General features: G+C 39.4%; 1 protein-coding gene and 1 long non-coding RNA gene across 2 annotated transcripts in view; both read right to left on the bottom strand.

Moving 5' to 3' along the window:
- Positions 1-24654, bottom strand: part of LOC309880777 (complement factor H-like) — a 66950-nt gene that overhangs the window by 16545 nt on the left and 25751 nt on the right. Inside the window, exons 11-19 of the mRNA XM_082766042.1 lie at positions 21136-21315; positions 19425-19616; positions 17985-18161; positions 16830-17006; positions 15540-15719; positions 14169-14342; positions 12826-13008; positions 10719-10895; positions 1160-1297 (exon numbers count right to left, since the gene is read on the bottom strand). Of these exons, the coding sequence (XP_082622168.1) occupies positions 1160-1297; positions 10719-10895; positions 12826-13008; positions 14169-14342; positions 15540-15719; positions 16830-17006; positions 17985-18161; positions 19425-19616; positions 21136-21315 (1578 nt within the window). The remainder of the gene's footprint in view (positions 1-1159; positions 1298-10718; positions 10896-12825; positions 13009-14168; positions 14343-15539; positions 15720-16829; positions 17007-17984; positions 18162-19424; positions 19617-21135; positions 21316-24654) is intronic.
- Positions 4689-9304, bottom strand: LOC309880633. Its single transcript, XR_014318012.1, has 3 exons — positions 9144-9304; positions 7615-7791; positions 4689-5657 (listed from the first exon to the last, which is right to left on the bottom strand). It is a non-coding gene; the product is annotated as an uncharacterized lncRNA (long non-coding RNA).

Genomic DNA, 24654 nt, shown 5'->3' with positions numbered 1-24654 from the left:
ATGACAGTGTATAAATACATCCGAATGGCTTTTTGCTGAAGTTGGCAGAAATCTTGCATAAACACAAGGTCGTTATGCAAGCAGAAAAGTTAACAAATACAAGACCAATCTTGAAAACATTTGCATGTGCCAAACTCAGTGAAGAAACATCATTGTGTCATCTGCCTGCTCCCGAACTAGCACCTTTGCCATGAAACAACAGAACTGAGATACATGGCGATTCTGATGCTATTAGAAGGCTCTGCTAAGTGAGGAAAGGCACTAACAGAAACACAAAATAGTTATTCTTATCGTGCCTTTCACAAAAAAAACAACCCCCCTGTTTCTTTGCTGAATGATTAAGATAACAAAGCTGGGAGGAGACCTTCCTTCTGTTTTTGGCTTCCTGTTGGGAGAGTACAGAGAAAGAGAAACAGACTCTTCTCAGACACAGAGTGACAGGAGATCACTGTGCATTTTTGTGTTTATTTTACAAAATTGACGTGAGGCAAGCATGTTCTGTATTCCTGAATTTTCATTGGATCTTCAGCCATGCTACATTCTCACAGGCCAGAGTCCCAGGAGTACAAACGTGCAAGTGTCAAAGCAATCCTACAAAGTAGTTACAGCAGATCATTTGAATAGCTAGAATGTTCTCAAATAGCAAATACAACTGTTTGCTTCACTTTTCATTTAAGATTAATAATTAACTACTGAGTGGAACTCACATATTTCTATATTTTAAATATTTTCATCCTTTACAGACATTCTCTTAAAATGCTTTCTCCTTTTCTTGTCCCTCACTCAGGTTCTCCAGATTGTTAAGCATTCTCAAGTTTAGCATTATAAGCGTCAAAGAACTACTACTTCCTAAAATTTCCACACATAGTGTGTCAACATTGCATTGTTCTGGTGCTTTCCCAGTCCTCGTGCCACATACCGCTTCCCTGCTTCCCTCCCATAGTTGGCTCACAGCCAACTATGCCACTGAACACCCATTTCTGAAAGTTGACTGCAGTAATCTTGAAATATGAAGCAGTATTCATGCAACTTTTAATACCAGATAAACAACATACCTTTCCTATGAAATTTCCTGAAGTTCACACTTTTTTTCCTCTTTCGACACATCTTGGATACGCTAGCTGGCCTCTCTTACACTGCACTTGAAATAAAGTTGTACCAGATTCTTCTCCAAAATGGTTCCGTTTGCAGTAAAATCCAACATAGTCCTCATGGTAGAAGTAAACTCGGTTCTCATAAAACCCTTCCAGCAGAACATTATTTTTCTCCATTTCGTTTTTTGACAAGGTGCATGGCTCTAAAGAATAGAGACATATTCAGTGTCAATAAATTATTTTTGAAATCATGTCATTGTGACTGCAATGGACACGGAGAATGCAGGCTATTATTCCCCATTCTCTTAATATACTATATGTGACATCACTGTACTTTTGGACTCTGCAGGCACGTCAGACTTATGTAATAGAAAAGCCAAAAACTCTTACTCTTGCATCTGTTAAAGCTGTCATCTCAAAATGAAAAAGAGATGAGGTTAAGATCTTAATGTTCCAGCTGACAACACCCAAGTTACAAATGCAAAGCATCTGAGTAGGAGAAATAAAAGCTTATGTATCTTCTCATGCCTACCTATACAAACTGGTGGTGAGGTCCACTGGCCTGCAGAACAGTAGATTCTCTCAGATCCTTGCAAGAAATGATAGTCATAGCAACTATACTGAACTGAAGAACCACTCTCATACTGGGCCAGGGGTGGGAGTTTAAGAGCTCCATTTGCAATAGGAGGTGGAGAGTCACATTTTTCCATCGGAGCTGCAATAACGTCAAAAATCTTTGAGAAACGTTCAACATGAGAAACTAACAAAGCAGCAGCTTTAAACTGCCAACACTAGGTAACTATCAGCTCTCAGTGTCTGCTCATTACTACTGCATTATGTCTCAAACCCGAACACAACCTCCCATCTACTTCTAACCACAAGAAAACCCTTGCGTGCATTTCATTGTTTACAGGTGTCTTTCTACAGAGCTTTGAGTTCCCCATGCTTGGAGAACAGCTCCTTGCTCCCTTCTACAGCCTTCCCATCCAAGGAAGTTGTATTGTTTTTGCTATGCTCACATATATTTATCACTGTACCTGTATTGCTTAGGGATATGTGTGTGCACCTGTATCGTCCGACACTAAACATTTATTTTTATTGACAATAAATTCCAGGCCTCCACCGCTGGAGCAAATGTTTCCAAATAGGCTCGACACTGATGAATTCAAAAGGACAAGCAACAAAATATTGCTTTACCTTTAACGACACATTTTGGGTATTTCAGTCTCCCATGGTTACACTGCGTCCTCCCAGGAGATGGAAGGGTAGTCTGGGGAAAATCATATCCCTCTTTACATTCAAACTCTATGAGGTCACCATGTAGGAACATTAATTCTTCCTGTCTCCATTTTAACTCTAGGTTGTTATTGTTTAGAGCAGTTGCATTAAGAACGCATGGATCTAGGAAATAAAAGCATAGTTCAATAAAAGCAATCAACTTTGGACAATGCTCCCAGATAGATGATCTGATTTTTCTGGGTGATCCTTTAGCGACCCAGGTGTTGGACTTGATGATCCTTGTGGGTCCTTTCCAACCTGGATATTCTATGATTCTATGAAGTGATTTTTTAACTGCCTTTTGCAGGAGTTGAGTTTCTACAAATATTTGCAAACATACAGCAGCTAGGGTATACCACTGAGTTATAAGAGAACATATTTCATAAACTTTTCAAGTTACGGTAAACAATTATGGAATATTATTCCATCCAAAGCAAACTGTCATGCTTGGTAAGCCTTTCTGGGACAGTAGGAGCTCGTACATAAGAAATTTAAGCTATTAACCTAAGTGTTTTGACAATTCGTTTGCTTTTTTTTTCCCCCCATCTTCCTTCTTTTTTTTTTTTTTTTTTCTTCCTGAAGTGTGTGGTTTTCTTTAGGCTTTTTCAGGTTCTTCAAGGTCAGTATCATTTTGGTTGCTTTCTGACAGACTTCTTAGTGCTAGGATCAAATTGGGTAACCTAGCTTTCTGTCCAACAATTAACCTCTAACTTTTGAATCCACTGCTCCACTTCAATAAAGCCTGACAAAGGGGCAGTTGAAAAAACAAATTCCTGCAAGTCTCAAGAGACTTGACAGAGGCCCTGATTAATGATTTTCTGAAGGAAAGGCAAGGAGAGATTACCTATTGCACATTCTAACAACAGCACTTTAACAAAATATTGGCATGGATATTTCCCCAGACTGCCTACAGTGCAGGCTATTTCACAGGTGATTGGGTGGGGACAAATCTCAGAAGACATGAATAGGATAATGCAGTTAACGGGATGCTTAGAACATACACAGTATTCATACCTGAGGAGTTTTCATTATTTCACAGAATTTGATAATCTCATTATTAAGATGCAAGAACGCAGACCGGGGCCTTTCAATCCTAAGTAGGTATGTTTTACTCACTTAGAAGTAAATAATTTAAACTGAATCAGTTATTTATTTGCATTTTCACAGGAGATTAAAAACTTAAAGTGAATACATTCCGCAACGGATGCTGGCCGAGTCGAAGCGTGGTGTAGAAATCATTTCATTAGAGGAAGGAAAGAAGGAAGGATAAACTAAGAACTCTTGTAAGTCATCAGAAGTATTATTCCTGCCTACATTTGTTAACTCCTAGTGGGAGTTCTATAGGTTGTTTTGAGCAGCATACATGGGAGCAACATGGAACAATTAGGAAGTCCGGAATTAAGAGGTGGATACAAGGACACAACAAACACAAAGGCTGAAAGTTTAAAAATGAGAGTCAGAGTCAAGTTCCTTGCTAATCCTAAAAAAAAAAAAAAAAAAAAAAAAAAAACAACTATTTAGGCATTGCCTAAATGACTGCAGTCATTTCTTCTAAACATCTTTCGATAGACAGGAAGAAATCCACTGAATGGAGGACGTGGAAGATAAAGAAATTAGAAAACGTTCCAAAATAATGAGGCCAGCTGAGTTCTAGAACTCTCCACTAAGGAAAACAGAGGAACTAAGAACAGGCCAGAAGACACTTAGCAGCAGTGGGCTAGGTATAGTTGATAATGGTTCAGCCTCGTGTTTCTGAAATCTGTTAGCTCTAATGAAAGAGAAGTGGCAGTCAATAACAGATTATGTAGAGGTCCTTTCCAGATTTTCCATTCTACATTACATGTCACTTTGTTTTGTTTTGTTTTTTTTTTCGCTCACAAACCTCACCTAAGCAAGTCGGTTGTTCTGTCCAGTTTCCTTCTTTGCAGTAAACAGTGCTAGGTCCAATCAAAAAATGGTAAAGCTGGCAACCATATTCTACTGAAGAACCATTTTTATAGCTAAGCAATAGGGGGCTAAGAAGAACACCGTTTTTAATCACCGGTGCAGAGGTACAGCTCTGCTGCATTTCTAATACAAGGGAGGGAGAGATGCAATTAGATCTTTAAAATAATATTAATACTATTGAAAGCATCAGCATTCCAACTGACTTTGGTCCAAAATTTTCATACCAAAAATGTGTACATAAGTGAACTTCTTTTTAGAAGTTTCAGTTTCAGATGCTCTACATTTATTTTACTGATGTTCAGACTATTTCTGTTCCTTCTACACTCCTCACTTATGTCCACACTTGACTCCTGCTGGGTTACAGATTGGTTGCTTTTCTGTGCTGAGATTGTCTTTATTTGTTCCTTGAGATGTTAAACCCATATGGAGTTCAGAATAAACCTCAGTGAGTTACTAAACAAAGGATCCAAATACTCTTGAATCTGCATGTTCAGAGATTATCAACAGAAGAGGTACAAAATGACTGAAGGTAAACACTAACACATGAAATAAAATTACATATACGGGACAGACTTATAAGTGTTGTTTACAGTCACAGAAAACAAAGATCATTCACTCAGCTGCTGCTATATGAAGCATATGCAATAGACTTTGGTCAAAAAAAATACAAAAAAAAAAAAAAGTGTATATAAGTTTATATATTTCTAATCCCTCTACACTCCTCACCTATGTCCACACTTGATAACTCCTCCCTCCAAATATCACAGAGGCTCAAGTCATGCATAAGAATTGGGGTCTATGATCCGCAGACTTCCCTGAGTTGTTTAAAGGAGAGCACTCGCCTTCACATCATGATGAGGCTGTGAGGACACTCACCTCTGCCATGACCCCAGGCTAAACTCCCAGGCAAGCACATGGAGAAGAAGCTAGGAGCACACAAGACCCCACACACACTACTTGCTGATCAGCAAACTAACTGCACACTTTAATTGATGTCTCAGTATACCACCAAAGCCAGCCTACTTCAGGATGCAAATGTTAGTAATATAACAGTGAGATCAATACAGAACAAAAGTAAGAAGGAAGTACAGTCATTTGAATGGATAAATGTAAATACCTTTACAAAAATGGTTACATATCAAAACAATCATCCGACAATTTAAAGGGAAAAAAAAAAAAAAGGCATATTCCAACACAGAACATTGGCTAAGCTGCAAACACAGCACAATGAAACAGCAAACTCCAGGGAAAATTGAGCTCAAATCACTGGGTTGATCAAAGGATCTTCCATTTCTCCAGCTGGGTTCCTTCATGCCCTTTCCATTTATCCAAAAGTCCCTGCATTGTAAAGAGGAAAAAGCAGAAAAGGAATGAACACCAAGGCTGGCACATAGCCATGTTTCTTGAGAGCAGTGGACAGCAAAGTTGCCTAGAATTCCCATTGCTTCAGTTTGATTCCCCCGGCCCCTTGGAACAGGAACAGCCTCACGACAGACACAAACTGGTAGAGGGTTAAGTGAAGGCCCCTAAAGCTCACCCTCCCTTCTTGTTATTGGAGTAACTCTGGGCGGGACTCCACTTGTCCCCTGCACTGACCGCCACTCCACTCAGGGCAACTGGATAAAGACCAACCTTTTGTTGATCTTTCAGGTCCTATTGATAGGTAGGCTTGTACTCTGACTGAAGATGGGGGTTATGAGAGAAGACCTCGGCTCGCTGGTTTAAATATTTTCTATCGCTGAAAGATTAAGCCAGTGTATCTGGATCTCTTGCTGTAGCAATACTGAAGCTTAGTTTATTTTATGAACAGCTCAAGCACTTTTTTCATTATTCTTCTCTATCTCTGCCATATCAGTGGAAACAGAGTCTCCCAAGCAACAAAAGAGGAAAGAAACCACAGGGCATTAGAATTTTGTAGCTTAAAAATACAGGCTTGCTTGGCATGTTGTGCATATCAGTCACCAGCTTGCACCTCGTTTGTCCTGCGCTCATCTATCTCCTACCCATTTCTGAAAACACTTTCTTCTACTTCTTAATGAACTTCTGCTTACAAGATATCATCTGCATCAGCAATGTTTGAACAGTCAGCTTGTGGATTCCTCAGCATTCCAAGCACAAATACAGGCTGAGCATAGAATGTATTGAGAAGAACCTTCAGGAGAAGAACTTGGAAGTGTTGGTTGATGAAGAACTCAGTATGAGCCAGCAGTGTGTTCTTGCAGCTGAGAAAACCAACTGTATGCTGGGCTGCATCTAAAGAAGCATGGCCAGCAGGTCGAGGGAGGTGATTCTCCCCCTCTACTCTGCTCTTGTGAGACTCCACCTGGGGCACCCAGTACAAGAAGAGCATGGACATATTCAAATGAGTCCAGAGGAATGCCATGGGGATGACCAGAGGGCTGGAGCACCTCTCCTATGGAGTCAAGCTGTTGGGGTTAGGGTGGTTCAGCCTGGAGAAGAGAAGGCTCTGGGAAGACTTTACAATGGCCTTCCAGTACCTAAAGGGGACCTACAGGAAAGCTGGGGAGGGACTCTTTGTCAGGGAGTGTAGAGATAGGACAGGGGGTAATGGATTTAAACTAAAGCAGGGTAGATTTAGATTAGATACTAGGAAGAAATTCCTCACTCAAAGGGTGGTGAGGCACAGGAACATCCCAGAGAAGCTGTGGATGCTCCATTCCTGGCAGTGCCTATGGCCAGGCTAGATGAGGCTTTTCGGCAACTTGGTCTGGTGGGAGGTGTCCCTCCCATGGCAGGGGGTTGGAACTGGGTGATCTTTAAGGTGCATTCCAATCCAAACCATTCTGTGGTTCTATGATTCCTTAGAACAGATGGCCAAAGTTATGCCATATCGTTCACATTTGTATTACAGGAAGAAGTCACACAAAGGAAAGGAGAAAAATCAAGTAAGAATAAAGACAGAAAACAAACAAACAAACAAAACAAAACAAAAACAAACAAACAAACAAACAAAGACTGCTAAAACTACATCCAAGCAACATAAATAAACACACGGCTCCTGAGGAGCTGCCTGAAGGTTTTATGCTCCATCTCAGATGAGTTTGTCCAAATAAAAAAAAACAACCAACCAACCAAAACACCCCACAAACTTATTACATGACAATTGGTGAACTGCACCTTCTTTAGCAACTTACATTCTATTGCTTTTCTGCACAATTACCTGTTTGGGGCAGTCTTAACAAGAATAACATCATCCTTCTGCTAATTATGAGTGCAAGTACATAACACAGAAGTTCATAATAAAACAAATAGAAAAAAAAAATCCACTACTGACCAACACAGCGTGGTGGTGACTGCCATCTCCCATTTATACATGTTATTTCATTCCCACCAATGAGCTGGAAACTCTCAAGACACGAAAAAATTATTTTACTCCCATTCTTGTAATTTCTTTCAGCTGGTATCTGTTTAGCACCGTGCAGCTGAGGCGGAGGTGGGCAAGTGCTTTCACCTAAGGACACATATGCACATCATAACAGAACATAAGATAAAGCGTAACAGTTCACCACAGATTACAATACTAACAACCAAGAAAACACTGGCATTAGATAAGTCTTCAGTAGCTACCTGAAGCTTCAACTAGTATCATAATAATTTTGTTCTGCCTCAGAAACACCAGAGCTGCCTTTAGATGCTCATGTTTTCAACATGTATTCACAGAACACATGGTCAGAAAAAAACACCATCAATATATTTTTCTACATCAAAATTGTCTTCAGTAATGTAAGCTGGTAGTCCCCTCTTTCCCTTACACAGCTGCACAAGCTTGTGTACTTTCCCTGACTCTCTCTGTATGGTGAGGTATTTCAGGAAAACTGGTCCAGCTTGTGGACCAATTCTCTCGGTTGTTTACAGTTTGTGTGGTTGGTTTTGCCAGCTTTTCTGATTGTTTGCTTTGTTGTTGTTATTGTTTTTCCCAGGCATAGCTAATAGTAGAGTTAAATGAGAACCATGAAAGGAAACAAAAAAATAAATACGAATTTTGCTGCTCAAGGAATAAGGGGCAGCTCCTGTCATAGGAAAGGAAAAAGGAGGGAAAGAGGTAGATCTGAGCAGGAGAAAACCTCAGAAGCTTGGTTTGTTGCTTCTCATGGTCTCAGAACACTGGGAAGGTAGGAACTGTTTTTGAAAGAGAATGCCACCCTATGCACTTCTTCCACTTCCACACATCCTTTCCCATCAATATCGCACAATCAAAGCAGGCAATGAGACCATGATTGTTTTTACTCTTTTACAGGCAATATCCTGCTCTACCTATGACTCTTGAAGGCAATCCTGCAGGCATCTGACCTTTGGTGTGCATTAGGTTGGGGCAGTCTGGCCAGTTCAGCTTTTTTCCTGTTGTTTTGATAAGAAATGACTGGGAAAAAAAAATAGAATAAAAAATAGCAAAAGAAGAGCTTTGAACTTTAAAGAAAATAAAGTAACTTTGGCTGGAACTTGAGCTATGTGCTACTCCCATTTCTACCAGGGTACAGCCCTTTTGGAAGAAAAAAAGCTTAAATTTATCTTTGCATCTTTTCTCACAGCAGAAGTGACAGGGCCAACTGTTCCAATTGTCATAGTAGGTATTATTAGGTCTGCTTCACTAAAATAGTGTCTCTGAACCTTGTTCACTGTTCAAATCATTCCCATCATTAGTTCCCATGACTATCCCTTAGCATATAGTTGATTACACACACATATATAAGCGTGTTAGCATTTCTGTTTCAGACTAGTGGCACAGATACTAATAAGCTTTAATAATGAGCATTTATCATTCCAATATAAAAAGAAGAAATTGTATGCATAGTAAAACCACACCTGTACAATTAATCTCCGGTGACCATTTTCCAGACACACAAGTTGCCTCTTTAATATTGTTGTCAGCTGATGTACATTTATACCGTATAACTCCATGTGGCTCAGTCTCCTTTTTTGGCTTGGAAAAATAGCTAGGTTGTACAACCTCAACATCCACTGGAGTCACGCAGCGATGATATGGAGCTGAATAAAATCAACACAAACAGCTAAAGAACAGATTTGATTCAGATAAGATGTACATGTGCATTCACTGATGAAGAGGTCATTGGTTTCCTAATGCATGTCCATGTGAAGATGTTTTTTCATTTACAGTAGTTTGAAGTAACTCCTAAGATTCCTAGATTACAGAAACAAGATTTTGTTCTTGCTGTCTAAAGCACAGACTGGTATTGCTAACAAAATTATTTTATTTTAACAGGATCCCTTCTGCTGAGTCCATTAACTGAAAAACTAAGCATTCATTTCTTCCTCAAAACCGACAAACAAGAATAGAACCCTTCTTTTGCTTGCAGAAACAGGAGCATGGAGGTAGTAGTATTCCACACTAAATATATACCAGGTATCAGTCTCCAGGGAAAGTGTATGTAAGTCATAACCACATTTTGTGTCCTTGACTGGTGATTCTGAGTGTGAGAAGACAAGCTAATGCAAAAGCTAAGCGGATTGTATTTTGTTCCAGATTCAGTCCTCAACTGCAAATACAGGTACAGCGTATCCAAATCCCTGAGAAATACAAAATCACTTCTGTAGAAAGGAAAACTAAGAATTGAATATAATAAACTGTATTTCACTAAAGATAAATAATAGCCTATATACTCCAGTCAAATTTATTCCAGCCAAAACACCTTCTCATACAATACTTGTCACTTTTTTTTTTTTTTTTGTTAAACCTACTGAGTCCAATACATTGTTTTTTTGTGACTTAGGCAAAGGGTTTATTTCACATCTTTTAAAATGACTACTTTCAACAGTTTATGCACTGTGAAACTAAATGGGAAGGATAGAAAAAAGAAAAAAGAAAACTACTGATCAGAAATGAAAAGGAATAATCTACATAAAAATGGCAAGGATAAGATAAGACCAGCACATCATGGCTATTACTACTATTTCTAATTTCTATTAGGATTTTAAAAAATCAAAGTAGTATGTAGAGACACAAATCTCCATGTAAGTAATACAATAGGCATGTGACTTTATTGCTTGTATGTCCCAAGGCTTCTGAAGGGTCTTTGTTGGTGAGGAACACTGGAAAACAGGTAAAAAATACTCATGTCATAAGGTCATTGCACACCAAAGGTGTGCAGTGCCATAATTGATGTATCATCATATTTGATGTTACCCACTGTGAAACTGTCCATTTCTTTCCCCAGACTGACTCAGAGTATTTACTAATTTGTACCTTCAGAGTCATTCCAGGATGAACGACATGTTCACACTTAAGAGGAGTAAATAAAAAAGCACTTAGTTAAGATGCATAAAACTATAGTATCTCTGGCTACTTATTGATTCCTGAAGATCTTGAAATATTGAATACAATGTTAAACTCATATCTGAAATATTATGGAAACAGATTACCATCACAAAGAGGTAAAGGCTTCCATTCCCCATTAAGACATTTTGTCCTCATACTTCCAGCATCGCCATTTTCACATCCATATAATACTTCGTCACCATGAGAAAACTCGAGCTGGTCTTGCTGGTGAAGAACAATATTCGGGATAGAGGAAGGTGATCCACATGGTGTTTTGTCTTCTGTGGAAAAGAGCAGAAATATACCACAATTTTACAGGAATCACATTTGAGTATCTGAAAGGATTAAATGAAAAGAATTACATTTGCACTTGGTAAGTCAAACCTACTCCTATTAACTAACAATACCTTCTATAGAGCTGAGGTTTGTATGTAATTTAGTCAGTTTACTAAATCCCTTTCCAGACCTTTTCCTTCTTTTTCCATCACTGCAATAACTCCACAGCATACTCCCCAAGTAGTTTCAGCTAAGGTTAATTCCCAAAATTCTGTTTTTCAAAGATACATGAATCCTAAAGTGTAAGAAAACCTTCAATTAATCCAGTTCATCTGGATCCTGATTCTGATCAATCAAAATTATATTCAGTTACACACCTACACATTTGTAATGTGCACCCTCAATTAGTGTTACTACAAGAGCTGAAACCCACTGTAACATCACTTAGAGAGCTGCAGGGCTGTCATCTCTATGTGCTAACTGTGGTTCCTGCTGTGGGCTGCCACTGTTGCTGTGGTAGTGAAAGTAAAGGTTAATGGTTTGCACAGTTGAGTGCAGTACGAGGGTATTTATTTTGAGGGAGGAAAAAGGGATGTATCAGAGTAGGGGCATACAGCCGGTTTTGAACAGGGAAGAGGAAAGACCCATGTTAATCTCAGAAACTGGATTTGAACAACTTTGCGCTCAATCTTGAACCACTCTTTTTTTCCAACTTGTGCACAGAAACTGTTCTCTGTGGAACAAATATCAAAAAGATGTGAGCAATCATTCTCCATGCTATACATTTTTAAAACATCAGTGTTGCTTTTGGAAGATGTGTAAGAATTCAAACAGACCACCAGACTTTCCAAGGGAATCACAAGTCTTTTGGGACCTCTGTCAGTGCAGAAGATTTTGTTGCTAATGGATTTTAGCCTGGTTTCTAAAGAAGGAGACCCACATGATTGTATATCCCTTTCTGCCTGTTCCCAGAGCCCTTCCCCCCCGCGCGTGCGCGCAAAAAAAAAAAAAAAAAAAAAAAAAAAAAATAGTTTTAGAATCTTCTGAACAGTTGAATAAAACATGGAAGATGATAGATATTTGCAAAAGAAAGTTCTCAAGAGCCCTGTGAAAATGAGGGGCAGCTGTAGCAGAAGAGCCACCTGTTGAAGATATTTCCATTTGATCTCTCTGTACACAAACTACACAAGGATCAGAGCTTGAGGAGAGAAGTATCTTGAGTGGGTGGATTTTTCTGCATATTAAGACATATTATGGGGAGAATAAGGGAATTTGTATGGCACTTAGATGAGCACTGCAGTTGATACAGAAGATGATTTGTAGGACAAAGTAAACTAGTCCATGAAAACACAATGTTTATTGGTTCTCTTCCTTAAGGACACTCCTAATTATTTTCTGTATCTGCATATTCTCGCTTCAATTCTGAGACACTGTCTTAACAAGTGAATGGTAGTTTTGTACTCCTGCAATTGACATCCATACTCTGTGGTCTGAGGTACACCATCTAATGACATGCACAGAGAGTGGGTGCTTGTGTCGAGGCTGAACACCTGACTGTAGAACCATTCACCATTTCAATGTCAGCACTATAAAAAAATGTGGTGCATCTAACTCTAGCCTAGGGAAGACAGCAACACAATGCATATACAGTCATCACATTTGCAGCCCTGAGCCCCTGCAACATACAGTATTGTCATTGCTGGAAACAGGCCATGGCATTTGTACTGAGTATACAAAGCCTCAGGATGGAGGCATATCCGGCTTACTTTGTCAGAACATGTCCTGACCTACCTGAAGACTTAGTTTTACTTGCTTTTACTGTAACAGCATTTTTTTTTTCCTAGTGATCAGTTGGCATTAGCTCTTTTACTTTACTTCTGGTTATCTTTGTATGGCAACACCACAGCTTTTTATATATAGAATTATGTAGGATACCAATGCAAGAAGGAGGAGGTGACCACTGTCCATCAACACATTCTATTTCCTTTGATCCAACCAATTTAAATATGGTGTCACATTCATATTCTGTTCTACTCCCATGCTGATACTGTTGCAGAGAGCCAGCGGCAATACTTCCATTGGTAATCTCAGGTGGAGGTCCACAGCCTCTGGGATTCTCTGAAATCAAGAGATTAATTTTATGCTCTTTACTCAGTACTATCAGCACACTTACATATTAAGTGCAGCACAAAATAAACTGAGATTCTTGTTTAAAGTTAAGAAAAATCCACAGAACAGGTTAAACAGGCTTTGACTATTTGGATTCATGTTGGGCTGCAGCCCATCGTCTGAGATGAATGACCCTGGCTCAGTCTACTCTCTTACTTCCATGTGCTGTCAATTTCCTGCCATGATAAAAGAAACAGTTGATGAAACAAAACCATTTTTAAGAGAAGAAAAGTGTTACATGGACATGCATTTCACAAAAAAAAAAAAAAACTACAAGAAACAATGGCATGTTATGCAAATCACCCAGAAAGTAATATGTACTTCTAAAGGAATGAACTCCTGCCAAGGGAGCTTAACATGCTTTTGAGCTGAAGAGCTAACAACATAAAATATACTTGTTTTCAAATGCAAAAGAGAGTGAGCAAAAAGAAAGACAACAACATAACTGATCAAGCAGGAAAGAAATGTGAGAAATATGAGATGCTCTTGCCATCTTGAGCTTCCTTCAGAAGAAGAATAGGGGAATATGTCTTCCCTTCTGCATGACATTGTTAATCCTACAGGATGCAACTGAGGAATTTCATAGTAAAAAGCCTTCACTGAGTTTTTTTTTTTTTTTTTGCCTTGAGTTCAGCTATGTATCATCTCCAAAAACATTTTTTTAAAATATAAAAACAGGATAGAGTAAGAGAGGGCATTGCTCAAATAAATAATTCCTGGCTGCCATATTGCAGCCTATTTATGTCTTTTCGAATAAATAATATTTTTTTCATACATTGCAGTGAAATTTTTTGCAAGCCATTTACCAGCTCACTTTCAGTTATTGCAGAACTCCAGTTGGCATAACTGAAGATAAAAGAATAAGGCAACAAGAAAAATATTTGGGCTGATGACCAGAAAAATGTTCTAGACATGTTCAATGTTTTTACGCACAGAAAAGTGAACATCATTGAAAATCCAACTGCTCAGACTCTCTCGCAAGAAATAGCAGAATAATACCACATGTAGACCAGTACCTGCCCTTTTAGAGACAAGGTGACCACAAAAGTCTTCAGGACCCAGGCATTTTCATACATTTCCTCCCACAATAAAGTCAACAAAAGATTTACCTTTACATGTTGGTGGTGATGGAGACCATCCAAAGTAATAGCACTGAGCAGAGGCAGGTCCCACTCTTTTGTATTTTTTTTTACAGAAAAAATTCACAACATCTCCATTGCTATATTTATCCGCCCTGGGAGAAATATATCCATTGGGCACTATTGGTATTTCACATTCTATTTCTACAAAGACAAAATATTTTAACATATACTGTAAGACCTACAAAAAATACATGAGATACTACTAATGGAAAGGGGGGAAACCAAAAACTAAATACACAGACACACAGCCCTGAAAAAACAACATGGAGGCAATGACAAGAAACAAACCTCCCAGTCACACTAATTGGTTAGCTATCAAAAAACTACAGGCACCACTTTCAAGATAATCAATCTAGTCTTTGCAACTAAGACTAAACCAGGGAGAACCTGGAAGGGAAACAGTGTGGGAATTGACACAACCATACAAACCCATGAGGGGACATGGAGGGGCAAGTGAGCGCAAGGAGAACAAAGATCGGGATAGGCAGAAAAGAGATAAAAGGGACCAGTCATGTAACACTGTGCATGTCAGTATGCTTGCCTGGCTGAGCCCTGCACCTGATCACTGCAGTCTGTCCTATCATCTGCATTTTATTAAATCTGTTCTTAACTCTCTCACTGTGTAATGTCACTCTCTATCCCCCTATGTGTAGCAAGGTTTAGGTGCTAGCTACTGGTGAGAACTACTGTATGTGTGTGAGTAAAAAAAAAATGGTGCCAGTTAAGTAGGTGGGGTTCCAGTGCAGCTACTGGAGCCTGTGGGGGTCTTTACCTTCCAGCCACTGGAGTGGGAACAGTATGTCCCAAAAAACAGCTACGGGGTGGACACTGGTGTGAGTGAGGCAAGCAAAGGCCTTGAGGGCTCCATGAATGCATGTGCCTGTGAACCTAGAAAGTGCTGTGTGTGCACCTGGACTAGTGAAACTCTATCTTTACCAGCTGAAGAGGAGGAAGGGGACGTAGCTGTCCATATTTACGTTTTATCTGAGTGCCGTATGCACGTGTTGTTGAGCGCAAGCCTTGCCTGTGGCAATTCATGTGGCTGTGTCAGTGTCCTGTGTCTGTGAGTCTTGGATATGTGCTCAGCTTTGTTACTGGTTGAACCTGCAAAGGGGAAAGTGGCAGCTGCATCCCTTGGCCTTAGCAGAGGTCCCAGATCCCTGTGGCACCGGGCTGGATTCCAGCAGCCAGGCAGGAGCGATTCTGGGCCAGAGCAGGTAGAGGAGGCAGTCATGCTCTTATCATCACTTAGCACTGATTAGAACAAAACCAAATGAAAGAATAAAGCTTCACAAAGTTCATACAGTTACACTGGTCAGCAAGCAGAAAAATATTTACCAAGACACCTGGGTGCTGGTTTCCATTCACCATTTATTTCACAACTTGTAGTACCAGTTGCCATATTATCTGCAGTTTGAAATCCCTCTGAACATGAATATGCAATTGTATCTCCAGGAAGGAACACGCTTTTATCTACATGGTCATCCAAAATGTGAACATCAGGTTTTCTACATGATCCTGTAGAATAAAATAATGTTAGAGCATTTTGCAATCCAGAAACATTGCCTGTTGGAAACATCATTGCTGTAGGTACTTTAGTGTGTGCTAGGTTAGTGGACAATTCAGGATATTTAAAACATTAAAAATTCTGCATTGCCAGCATATGAATTTAGAATATTATATGTAATACATTCACGTAGTATCTATTGCATTCTGCATTCTAGAAAGAAGGAGGAGTAGAATCTGGCACAAATTCATTGGATTCAATTCCTTTCCTTCCACTATTTATTTTTATTATAAGTGTCATATCACACCGTTTGTACTCCTGTTCCCCGTGGCCTTTTGTGAGCTGATCAGAAAAAAACATCTGTGTAAATTCAGTCTGAACCAAAAGGACAGAAGAAAGTGCTAGCTAATGTTGGTCAGTATTACAGACCTTGGCCTTACAACACTGGAAGATCTAAGTTCCTCTTTTAGTGTCCTATACCCCTGTACAGGAGAGGAAAGGACTTCTAACAGGAGAAAGGCAACAACAGTATGGAAGTATTTCTCAGAAAAGAACACTCTGGTCTTTTTCAAAAATGTGCTTTCTAGCCCCAGGGTAGAAAGCACAGCCTATTCTTTTATGCACAGTCATAACATCTGTCCAAATAATGAATCACTTTTCTTATTTGGTCACTTTTAAAGAAAGTTATTGACATAATTCTTTGGCTCACAGGCATTTCTTCATAAATTGTCCTTCACAAGTGTGAAAGGTTCTCACCCTCTTATCAAAAATATTGGAGAAACTGGGAGTAAGATTGGGTATATGCACCTATATATATATATATCACCTAAAATCACTGGAGAGGGCAGTGATCATCTACTTCATAACACTGAGGTTCGAAAAAAAATAGCTCACCTAGAAGACAGAAGATATTTTCCCTGCATACTCGCTTCAATTTTGCTTTCTGTCTTTCATTCTTGGAGCCCCAGAAAAGTTCATCTCTGGAGGCTCAGTCCTCTGTTTGACTCTCCCTCTGCTCTGTAAGAAACCTCTACCAATATAGATGAAGAAAATCAGAGTACATAGGGCATCTTGTTTGTACTAGTGGTTGCAACAGGGAGCTCTGAAGTTGTACTACTCACTGATGCACTTTGGAGTTGGAGTCCAGCCATTCTCTTGACACCATGTCTCTCCTCTGTCTTTTCCTTCTGGAGTTACAAAGCCATCATGACACGTATAGGTGACTTTTGCCTGTAAGCCAAACGTACCCCTTGCCGAGAGGAAAGAAGCATTGTCCAGCACAGTATTCTTGCATGTTTCTGAAAGACAAAATTCCTTTCCAGTAAAATGCCGCTAAACTACATACTTATGATACCCAGAAGATGGAGGACAAATGAAAACAGCAAAAGGATTGAGAACAATTTTAAGAGCACATTATTTTCTGCTTCTGTGTTAAGCTCCCTTCCTCAGGTACAACCAGAATGTGAAAAGTCAAAACTCAGTGTTACTAACTGGTATTTATATATATATTTTTTTGGTATTTACAGTCATGATGCTCACTATTGGCTAACACTAAGAATTATCAAATTTTGTTTTGCTTGCTCATAGCTATGTGAAAATATCAGCAAGTGGCTGTCCAAAACATTCTATGGTAGGTGTCTCTTTCATGCTGGAATTGTTTAATTACTTCTTTTGTCCATATAAAATCGTTATATAAAGTATCTAGTCATTATATAAAGTTATCTAAAGTTTAGGTGTGACATCATAGCAATTTTAGGCTTGCTGCAAGTCAGGTTCAAAAGCTGGAAAGGGTATTAGGAGAGAGAACCTTCCTGTTCCTCCCTCCTTCCAGTATGATGCCAGCTGGAAGGCAAGCAAAAGGGGATGAAGTGGCATAGATGGAGGCTCTAAGGAGAGAAGAAATTACAGGCTGTTCAAAGGGAGTGATTACTATTTATTACATTACTGTACTGCTGGGTTATAGAAAATTTCACTACCAAAGACCAAGAGGGTCTGACTCCCACCCTAGAGCTTACAGTCCAGGAGAACTGAATGAGCCTGGTGTGGCCATTTTACAGGGCATCATTCTGCATGTTTTTATAGCTACTGACCTCAGTAGCACACAGGGACTCAAGAGCTGCATGAGACAGCTGAAGGAATCACGGCACTGTGTTTCACATGTAAAGCACCTAGACTTAGAGTTACCCCAAGCAGCAGTGATGGATTAATGCGGGTGATGTGACGATGGATTTATTGTTTTTTAGCTAGAAATTGTGACAAAATGTAAGCACACTCACTCTTACGGATACATCTTGGGAAAGGTGACCAGCCATTCTTTGTGCATGTAACTTCACCACCTTCACTTTCAGTATGATAGTCTTGGTTGCAGACATATTGACTTCTTTCACCTTCCGTGTAAATATAACGATTATATCTGAAATAACCATTTTCCAGGCGTGTTACAGAGCATGTTTCTAAAGAAGAAAGGTAAGTACATTTAACCACAGTAATCTGAACAGCTAAAACTCAGGTACAATAATGCTTAGGAAGACCGTTACCAAAAAAGGGGCCTCCTAGCACCTTTCTTTATCATTCTATTCCCCAAAGACGTCCATGCTCAAATCTGAATTAAAGTATGCTTTCCTTCACTGCCCTGAGGTTAACGTATCACAGGAGCGGGAGTTCAAATGACCCCGTAATGCAGTAAGAAGTGATCTGGTAAACATTAGTCCTTACCATAGTTCATAAGCAAGGCTGGCTAACTGCATTGCATCTAGTGTCATGAGCACTAGCTCTGGTACGGTCTGCTGAGTCTCTCATATGTTGATGCCTGTGCTGAGACAATTTTTGGCATTTCCCCTCAGGAGATTTTACCATCTCTATGCAAATGCGTCTCAAAGCAGCTGTAGAGATTTTACCAACTGCTAAGCATGCTGGCCCTACGGATGGATGAAGGAATGCTGTGGCTCCGTTATTGGAGTAACTGCTCCTTTCCTCTAGGCGGGACTCCACTTCTCCCCTGTACTGACCTCCACTATGCTCAGGGCAACTGGAGAAAGACCAACCTTTTGTTGATCTTTCAGGTCCTATCGATAGGTAGGAACTGTAATCTGACTGAAGATGGGGGTTACGAGAGAAGGCCTCAGCTTACTGGTTTAAATATTTTCTATCACTGAAAGATTAAGCCAGTGTATCTGGATCTCTTGCTGCAGCAATACTCACTCTCAGCTTATTGCGAGAGTGTGCCACCTGGCCAGTCCCAAACGTTATCCAAAAAGACTGGGCAGTGAATCCCAGACAGCAACCTCTAGACAAAGTGCACAAGCCACTGCAGGAATAATACATTTACACAGAGAAGATGTTCTTGGAATGTCTTGCTGCGTGTGCAGGTGAAAGCAGATACATGCATAGGACCCAGAAGCCAGAGATGAAAAACATTTCCTAAATCTTATTTCTCTTATTTATTTTTTTTTAATCTCGGGGATAGGTGCAGGAGTAAAGAACATCCCAAATCCAGATTTATCATTTCAGCCTTGCTCACTTCAGAGTATCACTTATCAAGTGGCTGAGCTCTGCAGACACGATAACAGTCTGGGTGAAGTTCCAGGGTTCAACTCAACCAGTTATACTTTAACAAACTGTACGTTGCTGCTACTTGCATTCCACCAGCACGATTTCTGCTGCACAGATCATCAATAATCATAACAAAATTGAGCATATAGTAGAAGTGCACTTACTGAGGCATTTTGGCTCTGGATTCCAGCCCCCTTTCGAACAGTATATTCGAACGACTCTTTCTCCATTTGGGGCTAAGTAGCCATTACGACAGTGGTAATCAACATACTGTCCAATCCTCATTGGAAAGTAAGAGTGTGCCATTCTTTCACTTATCTTGCCGTTTTCTATCACTGGGTAGTCACAGGGTTTCTCTTGAAATAGAATTTAACAGCAACAGTATCAACACATGCATGGCAAAAAGCTCAGCACACAAAGTCCTAAATATTAATTCAGATACCACTTCATTATTTGAGTGTTTCCTGGAACTGACAGAATCAGAACTGCACACTTTGGCAGATCTCAAGGAGTGCAGGATCAACTAGGCTGTGTTCAATCGATGTCTACAGCTATGCTGGTTGCCTGTTTTCATTGCAATCAACAGAAATCCAGTCCATCTTCTTGGTGGACACTAGAGGCTGATTCATGCAACCAAATGTAAGTATTAATTCCATGGCGAGATAACACAGTTTCTTCACAGGGTCTCAGCTAAGTGTACTATACTGACACTGATGGGAACCCAGGCAGCTAGCTCAGATCTAGACACTAAAGTGCAGAGTCTAGCAATTGTTGTAACAGCTGTCACCATTTTTATTTGTCACTTCCGAGATCTTACACCAAAAGCTCTTTCTAGCTTTACTCTTTTTCATTTTAAAACGTGATATTTCTTTTGTTTTCTCAGTTCCTCAAAAGCGCTTTTCAGGAACAAGTCAGGCTTAGCAGCAGCTGTCACTCAAAGATTACCCAGGGTGTCCTGCTTGGCCAAGGCAGCTAGGTTCCTCCTGACGTGCCCTGAACCAAAGCCCACATGCTGGGGGTGAGGAGGATGGGGAGGAGGGATCAGCCACTGAACGGACCATTTAATAATGAGAGAGGTGGTCTCCAAAAGATTCCTCAATTTCAGAATCTACAAATAGATAAATGCTTAATCCACTTGTTAACAATGTACTTTTCTTGGATAGATCAAATAATTTTACCCAAAGGTTCATTTACAAGACTGATTTTGTCAGGGTTTCTTTCACCTCCTTCTGTTTTGTATGTTTTTCTTTCATTTTCAGTAATCAAAGATCAAAGACCAATAAATAATGAAATTGCTGACTTTTGTTTTTCTACTGCATATAATGGGAAAAACTATAATTGTAATTAATGGAAGTTTAAGCCAAAAAAGAACTCATTACCAATCAATCAAGAGTATTTTGTTTTGCCATTTGACAGAGTATAATAAAGCTGCAATTGTTCATAACATATCAACACAAAACTGCAAGCAAAAATCTAAAGTTCTGGTTAACATGATGAAACATACCTTCCAACCATCACCTACGCACTGGTTTGGATATTTCAATACTCACTGTGTCCTCTTATCTTGACTGGCATGCTACTCCTCAGTTGGACCACAAACCTTCCTGTCAGGGAGCTGACTATTGCAGACTTTACTATATAATTTCACAAATATAGTAACAGATAATGCCCATGTTTATAAACATAATGTACATTTACATTATACCTTTGCTTCTTAGCTGTTTGTTTTCTAAGCCATTCACATTAAGTTTTATAACACCAGGAAACACAATGAATAAGCATTTTTTATTTCCTACGGTGCTGAGGTTTTTCTCTTGAGATATTTCCAAAATAACAATCGTGTATATTGTGCCTTCACTCACAAGAGCTACTTACCAACACAATCTGGAGCAGGTACCCAGCCTCTGCTGGTGCATTGAGCTGTGTTTTTGCCAGACAGTGTTCTCAAATGATATCCAGGATTACAGTCTATTGTGATCATAGCCCCTTCTCTGTAGCTGTCTTCTTGAGGTCTAAAGTTCCCATTGGGAACTCTTGGAGGAGAGCATAGAATTTCTAAATGGAAAGAGAAAAATGCAGTGCTAATTTGAAGAATGCCTTTATATTAATTGCAGAAGTTTTTATCTTCACAGTCTATTGACCAAAATTGCATAAAATAACTTTCAAATAGAGATGTCTTAGGGAGTGAGGGGATGATTATACAGTCACCACAAGTTGGTCCTCCTGTGGAGTGAAGGTGGATGAATCAGCTGCATACATGTGCTGCTTAGTCATCTAGGCTCCTGGTAAGTCAAATAAGATCTAGAACAACTTCATGGTAGCATAAAGCTACAGGAATGAAGGAGGACAGAAATTATTTTATATTTTCCTACTATAGAATGACCTTGGAGAGGATTTATAATTGCATACAGCCCAAGTATCAGAGCCCAGTATATCCATGTCTGGAAGAAGGCTTTGTTTGTCACGTCTCAAAAGCAGTATGCTGCTAAACCATAGGCAATGCATATTGATTAGTATCATTACTAATCTTGAAGCAGAAAGTTCAAGGACTGAGTGGGCACTAGGACTGACTACTCTTTGTTTCTAAAGGAGTCTTTCTGGAAGAGGTCCCAGGAAGGTGGGTGGCACATAACATCCTGTAACACTGCCCTTTTGCAAACATTTTTTTTTTCCAGTTTCAAGTGTTCTTTGGCAATTTCTTGAACATGATTTGATACAGTATAAAGATTTCTCAAAAATGTATATCAAATTATTTCAGCTAGGACATCATGCACATATGTCTGTTTGTGGGATTTGGAGTTCTAACGGAAGTCTTTAAGTACTGTAGCTGAGTGAAACTAAATCAAAATCAGTGACCCAGAGTGCAGATGTCCAACAGGACTGACGTCAGAAATCATGGATTTGTCATCTGAACTGCACAGACGGTGTTTGGGAGTTAGAAAGCATAAGGGAGTTTCATCACTGTAAATGTATGTATTTGTAGAGATCCTTAGACAATTTCTGATGGGAACTCTGAACATCATGAATAATGTGGTTGCACAATTACAGTTCCGGTAATAGTAAACAAACTGCTGTCTTCATCGTAGGCTAAGAGTCATGGACAGCGGCAGGATTCACGCAAACCATGTTACTTTAGTCTCTGATTATACATCACTTCAGGGCCAGATTGGTTCTTTAGGTTAGTGAATGTCAGACATACTGTACCTAATTCTTGACATAATGTCTGTGTAGAGAGCACATTTCAGCTAGCTTTGTGTATATTGCAACACTACAATTCCACTGTATTTTTCAGCCTAGACACTCGTGGCCATCAATGGACAACTTACCCTTCTGAGACTGGACTACTTCAAATTTGCTCTTATTCCTATGGAAACGGCCATAACCACTTCAGACTGTTCTCCCTACAACCCTGTCTTACTATTTCTTGACCTTAAGTGAGGATTTAAATTTGAAAGGTATTTTGAAAGGTACTTTTTGTAATTTCCACTCATTTTTTTAAAAAAAGGTGCACAGAACACTAACAATTTCTTACTGAAGGTCTATCAGTGAAACAGAGATCATTTTTGAATTGTTCCTCTTTCATTGGAACTAGTTTCTCAGAACTAGTAGCTCAGAAATTTCAAAAGCTAATGTAACAATGAGCAAACAGGTGCTCAGTCTACTCAAACTATGGTAAGACTCAGGAACACTCAAGAAAAATGCAGAAATCAGTTCAGTAGGTCAGGAAAACCTACTATTCTATTGTCTTCAAGCCTTCTGTTGTTTCACAGGGTCATACAGGGTGAGATGCTGAGTGGCATTTTACTCTCTTAAAATTACAAGTAGCAGAGTGGTGGCTACGGTGCCACAGCATCTCAGCTACTGAACGTGGAAGACTTGAAGATGCATAAATTTGTAGCTCCACCTCAAAGAACTGCTTGTGATTCATAAGCAAGTAGGTCATCAAGCTGAGAGCCAGTTTTATCCATACTGCTGCAATTCATATGGTATCCAGTATTTAACCCCCTCTTTTTATTTTCAGAACAGCCACTGACTTTCACCAGTAATATTCAAGTTAAAAGCAGTATACTTGAATTTCACTTAAAAAAGTATCATGTCTTGATTTGAAGACAACAGGACTTCAGAAATCATATCACTTCTCTAAGTTGGTTTCAAATGTTAATTTTTCTGTGCCATTAAAAATTTCAGATTCTTTCTCTAGTTTTAATTTCTCCAGTATTAGTGGTTTTTCTGCTTGCTTCAATAATCTTTTTAATGTCTGATTTTTTTTTCCATCCCTTCACTAAAGCATTTTCACTGTATTTTGTAGAAGATAAAGAGATTCAACTTTATCCTTCCTATGCAAATTAAGAATTATTTATAAACCAAGAGTATTTTTGCTATGTTATCCCCACTAATTCAGAGTCACAGAATAAAAAAGGCACAGGATAAAATTAAGCAGCTTCTAATGCTAAAGTATTTCATCATCCATCTCATTTAGGCAGTACATGTGAGCAATTCTATCTTCATAGGCCCATCCAACTATACTCAAGTACATGCTTGAGTATATACTCAAGAAAGGCTGAACTAACCACTTTTTGCTATGGCCTCTCATGGAAAACTCATATTCAGTTGGTTTGTCCCTCAATTCCCTAGTCCTTCCAGATTTTCATGGTGTATCTGCAAGATGTGGATGATTTTTTATTTTTTTTTAATAAAAAGACTAATGATAATGATTATGATAATACTGAAATTACTTCCAAATACAACCAGTGTCCAAAATAACTTTAGGAAAAGGCAGCCCAGTGCAGCAGGGGGTTGGATGCCATCCAGATTCAGTACATAATGCATTTGCTCTTTCACCAAATGTGTATCCTTTTTCACAACCAAAGTGTAGTTGTTCAGACTGCTTGTAAGATGACTTTGAGTTACGCACAAATCCAAGTTTTAGTTCAGATACTACTTCATCATTTGAGTGTTTCCTAGAACTGACAGAATCACAACTGCACACCTTGGCAGATCTCAAGTTTAGAGATCTCATGTGCTGGCCACGCAGTATATGCTTCCACCTACCCAAGCAAACTGGGGGATTTGTACACTGCCCATCAGTACAAGTGATTTGCTCAGATCCTTGAGAATGTAGGAACTTGGGCATTTCAATTTCACAGTTGCACCTTGGGGGTATTGTTTCAACTGGAAGGAAAGGATGTCTCCGTTTTCAGTATCTCGAGGTGGGCCACATTTTCCACCTAACCCTGGAAGACCAATAACCATTACAAAGAAGGCCATCAGAGTTTAGATGCAAAAGAGGCCTAGCCACAAATACTTCAGAAGACCATGTAGGCAGCACTTTGAAAGACTTGGAGGAAAGCAGAGAGAAAACTGTCACCTTGACACCAAATACGTAGCAAAGGG

The sequence above is a fragment of the Aythya marila genome, assembly GCF_965140915.1.
Source record: "Aythya marila genome assembly, chromosome: 8".
Lineage (NCBI taxonomy): Eukaryota > Metazoa > Chordata > Aves > Anseriformes > Anatidae > Aythya > Aythya marila.
The sequence above is the reverse complement of the archived record's forward strand: the minus strand, read 5'-3'. Positions and strand labels throughout refer to the sequence as shown.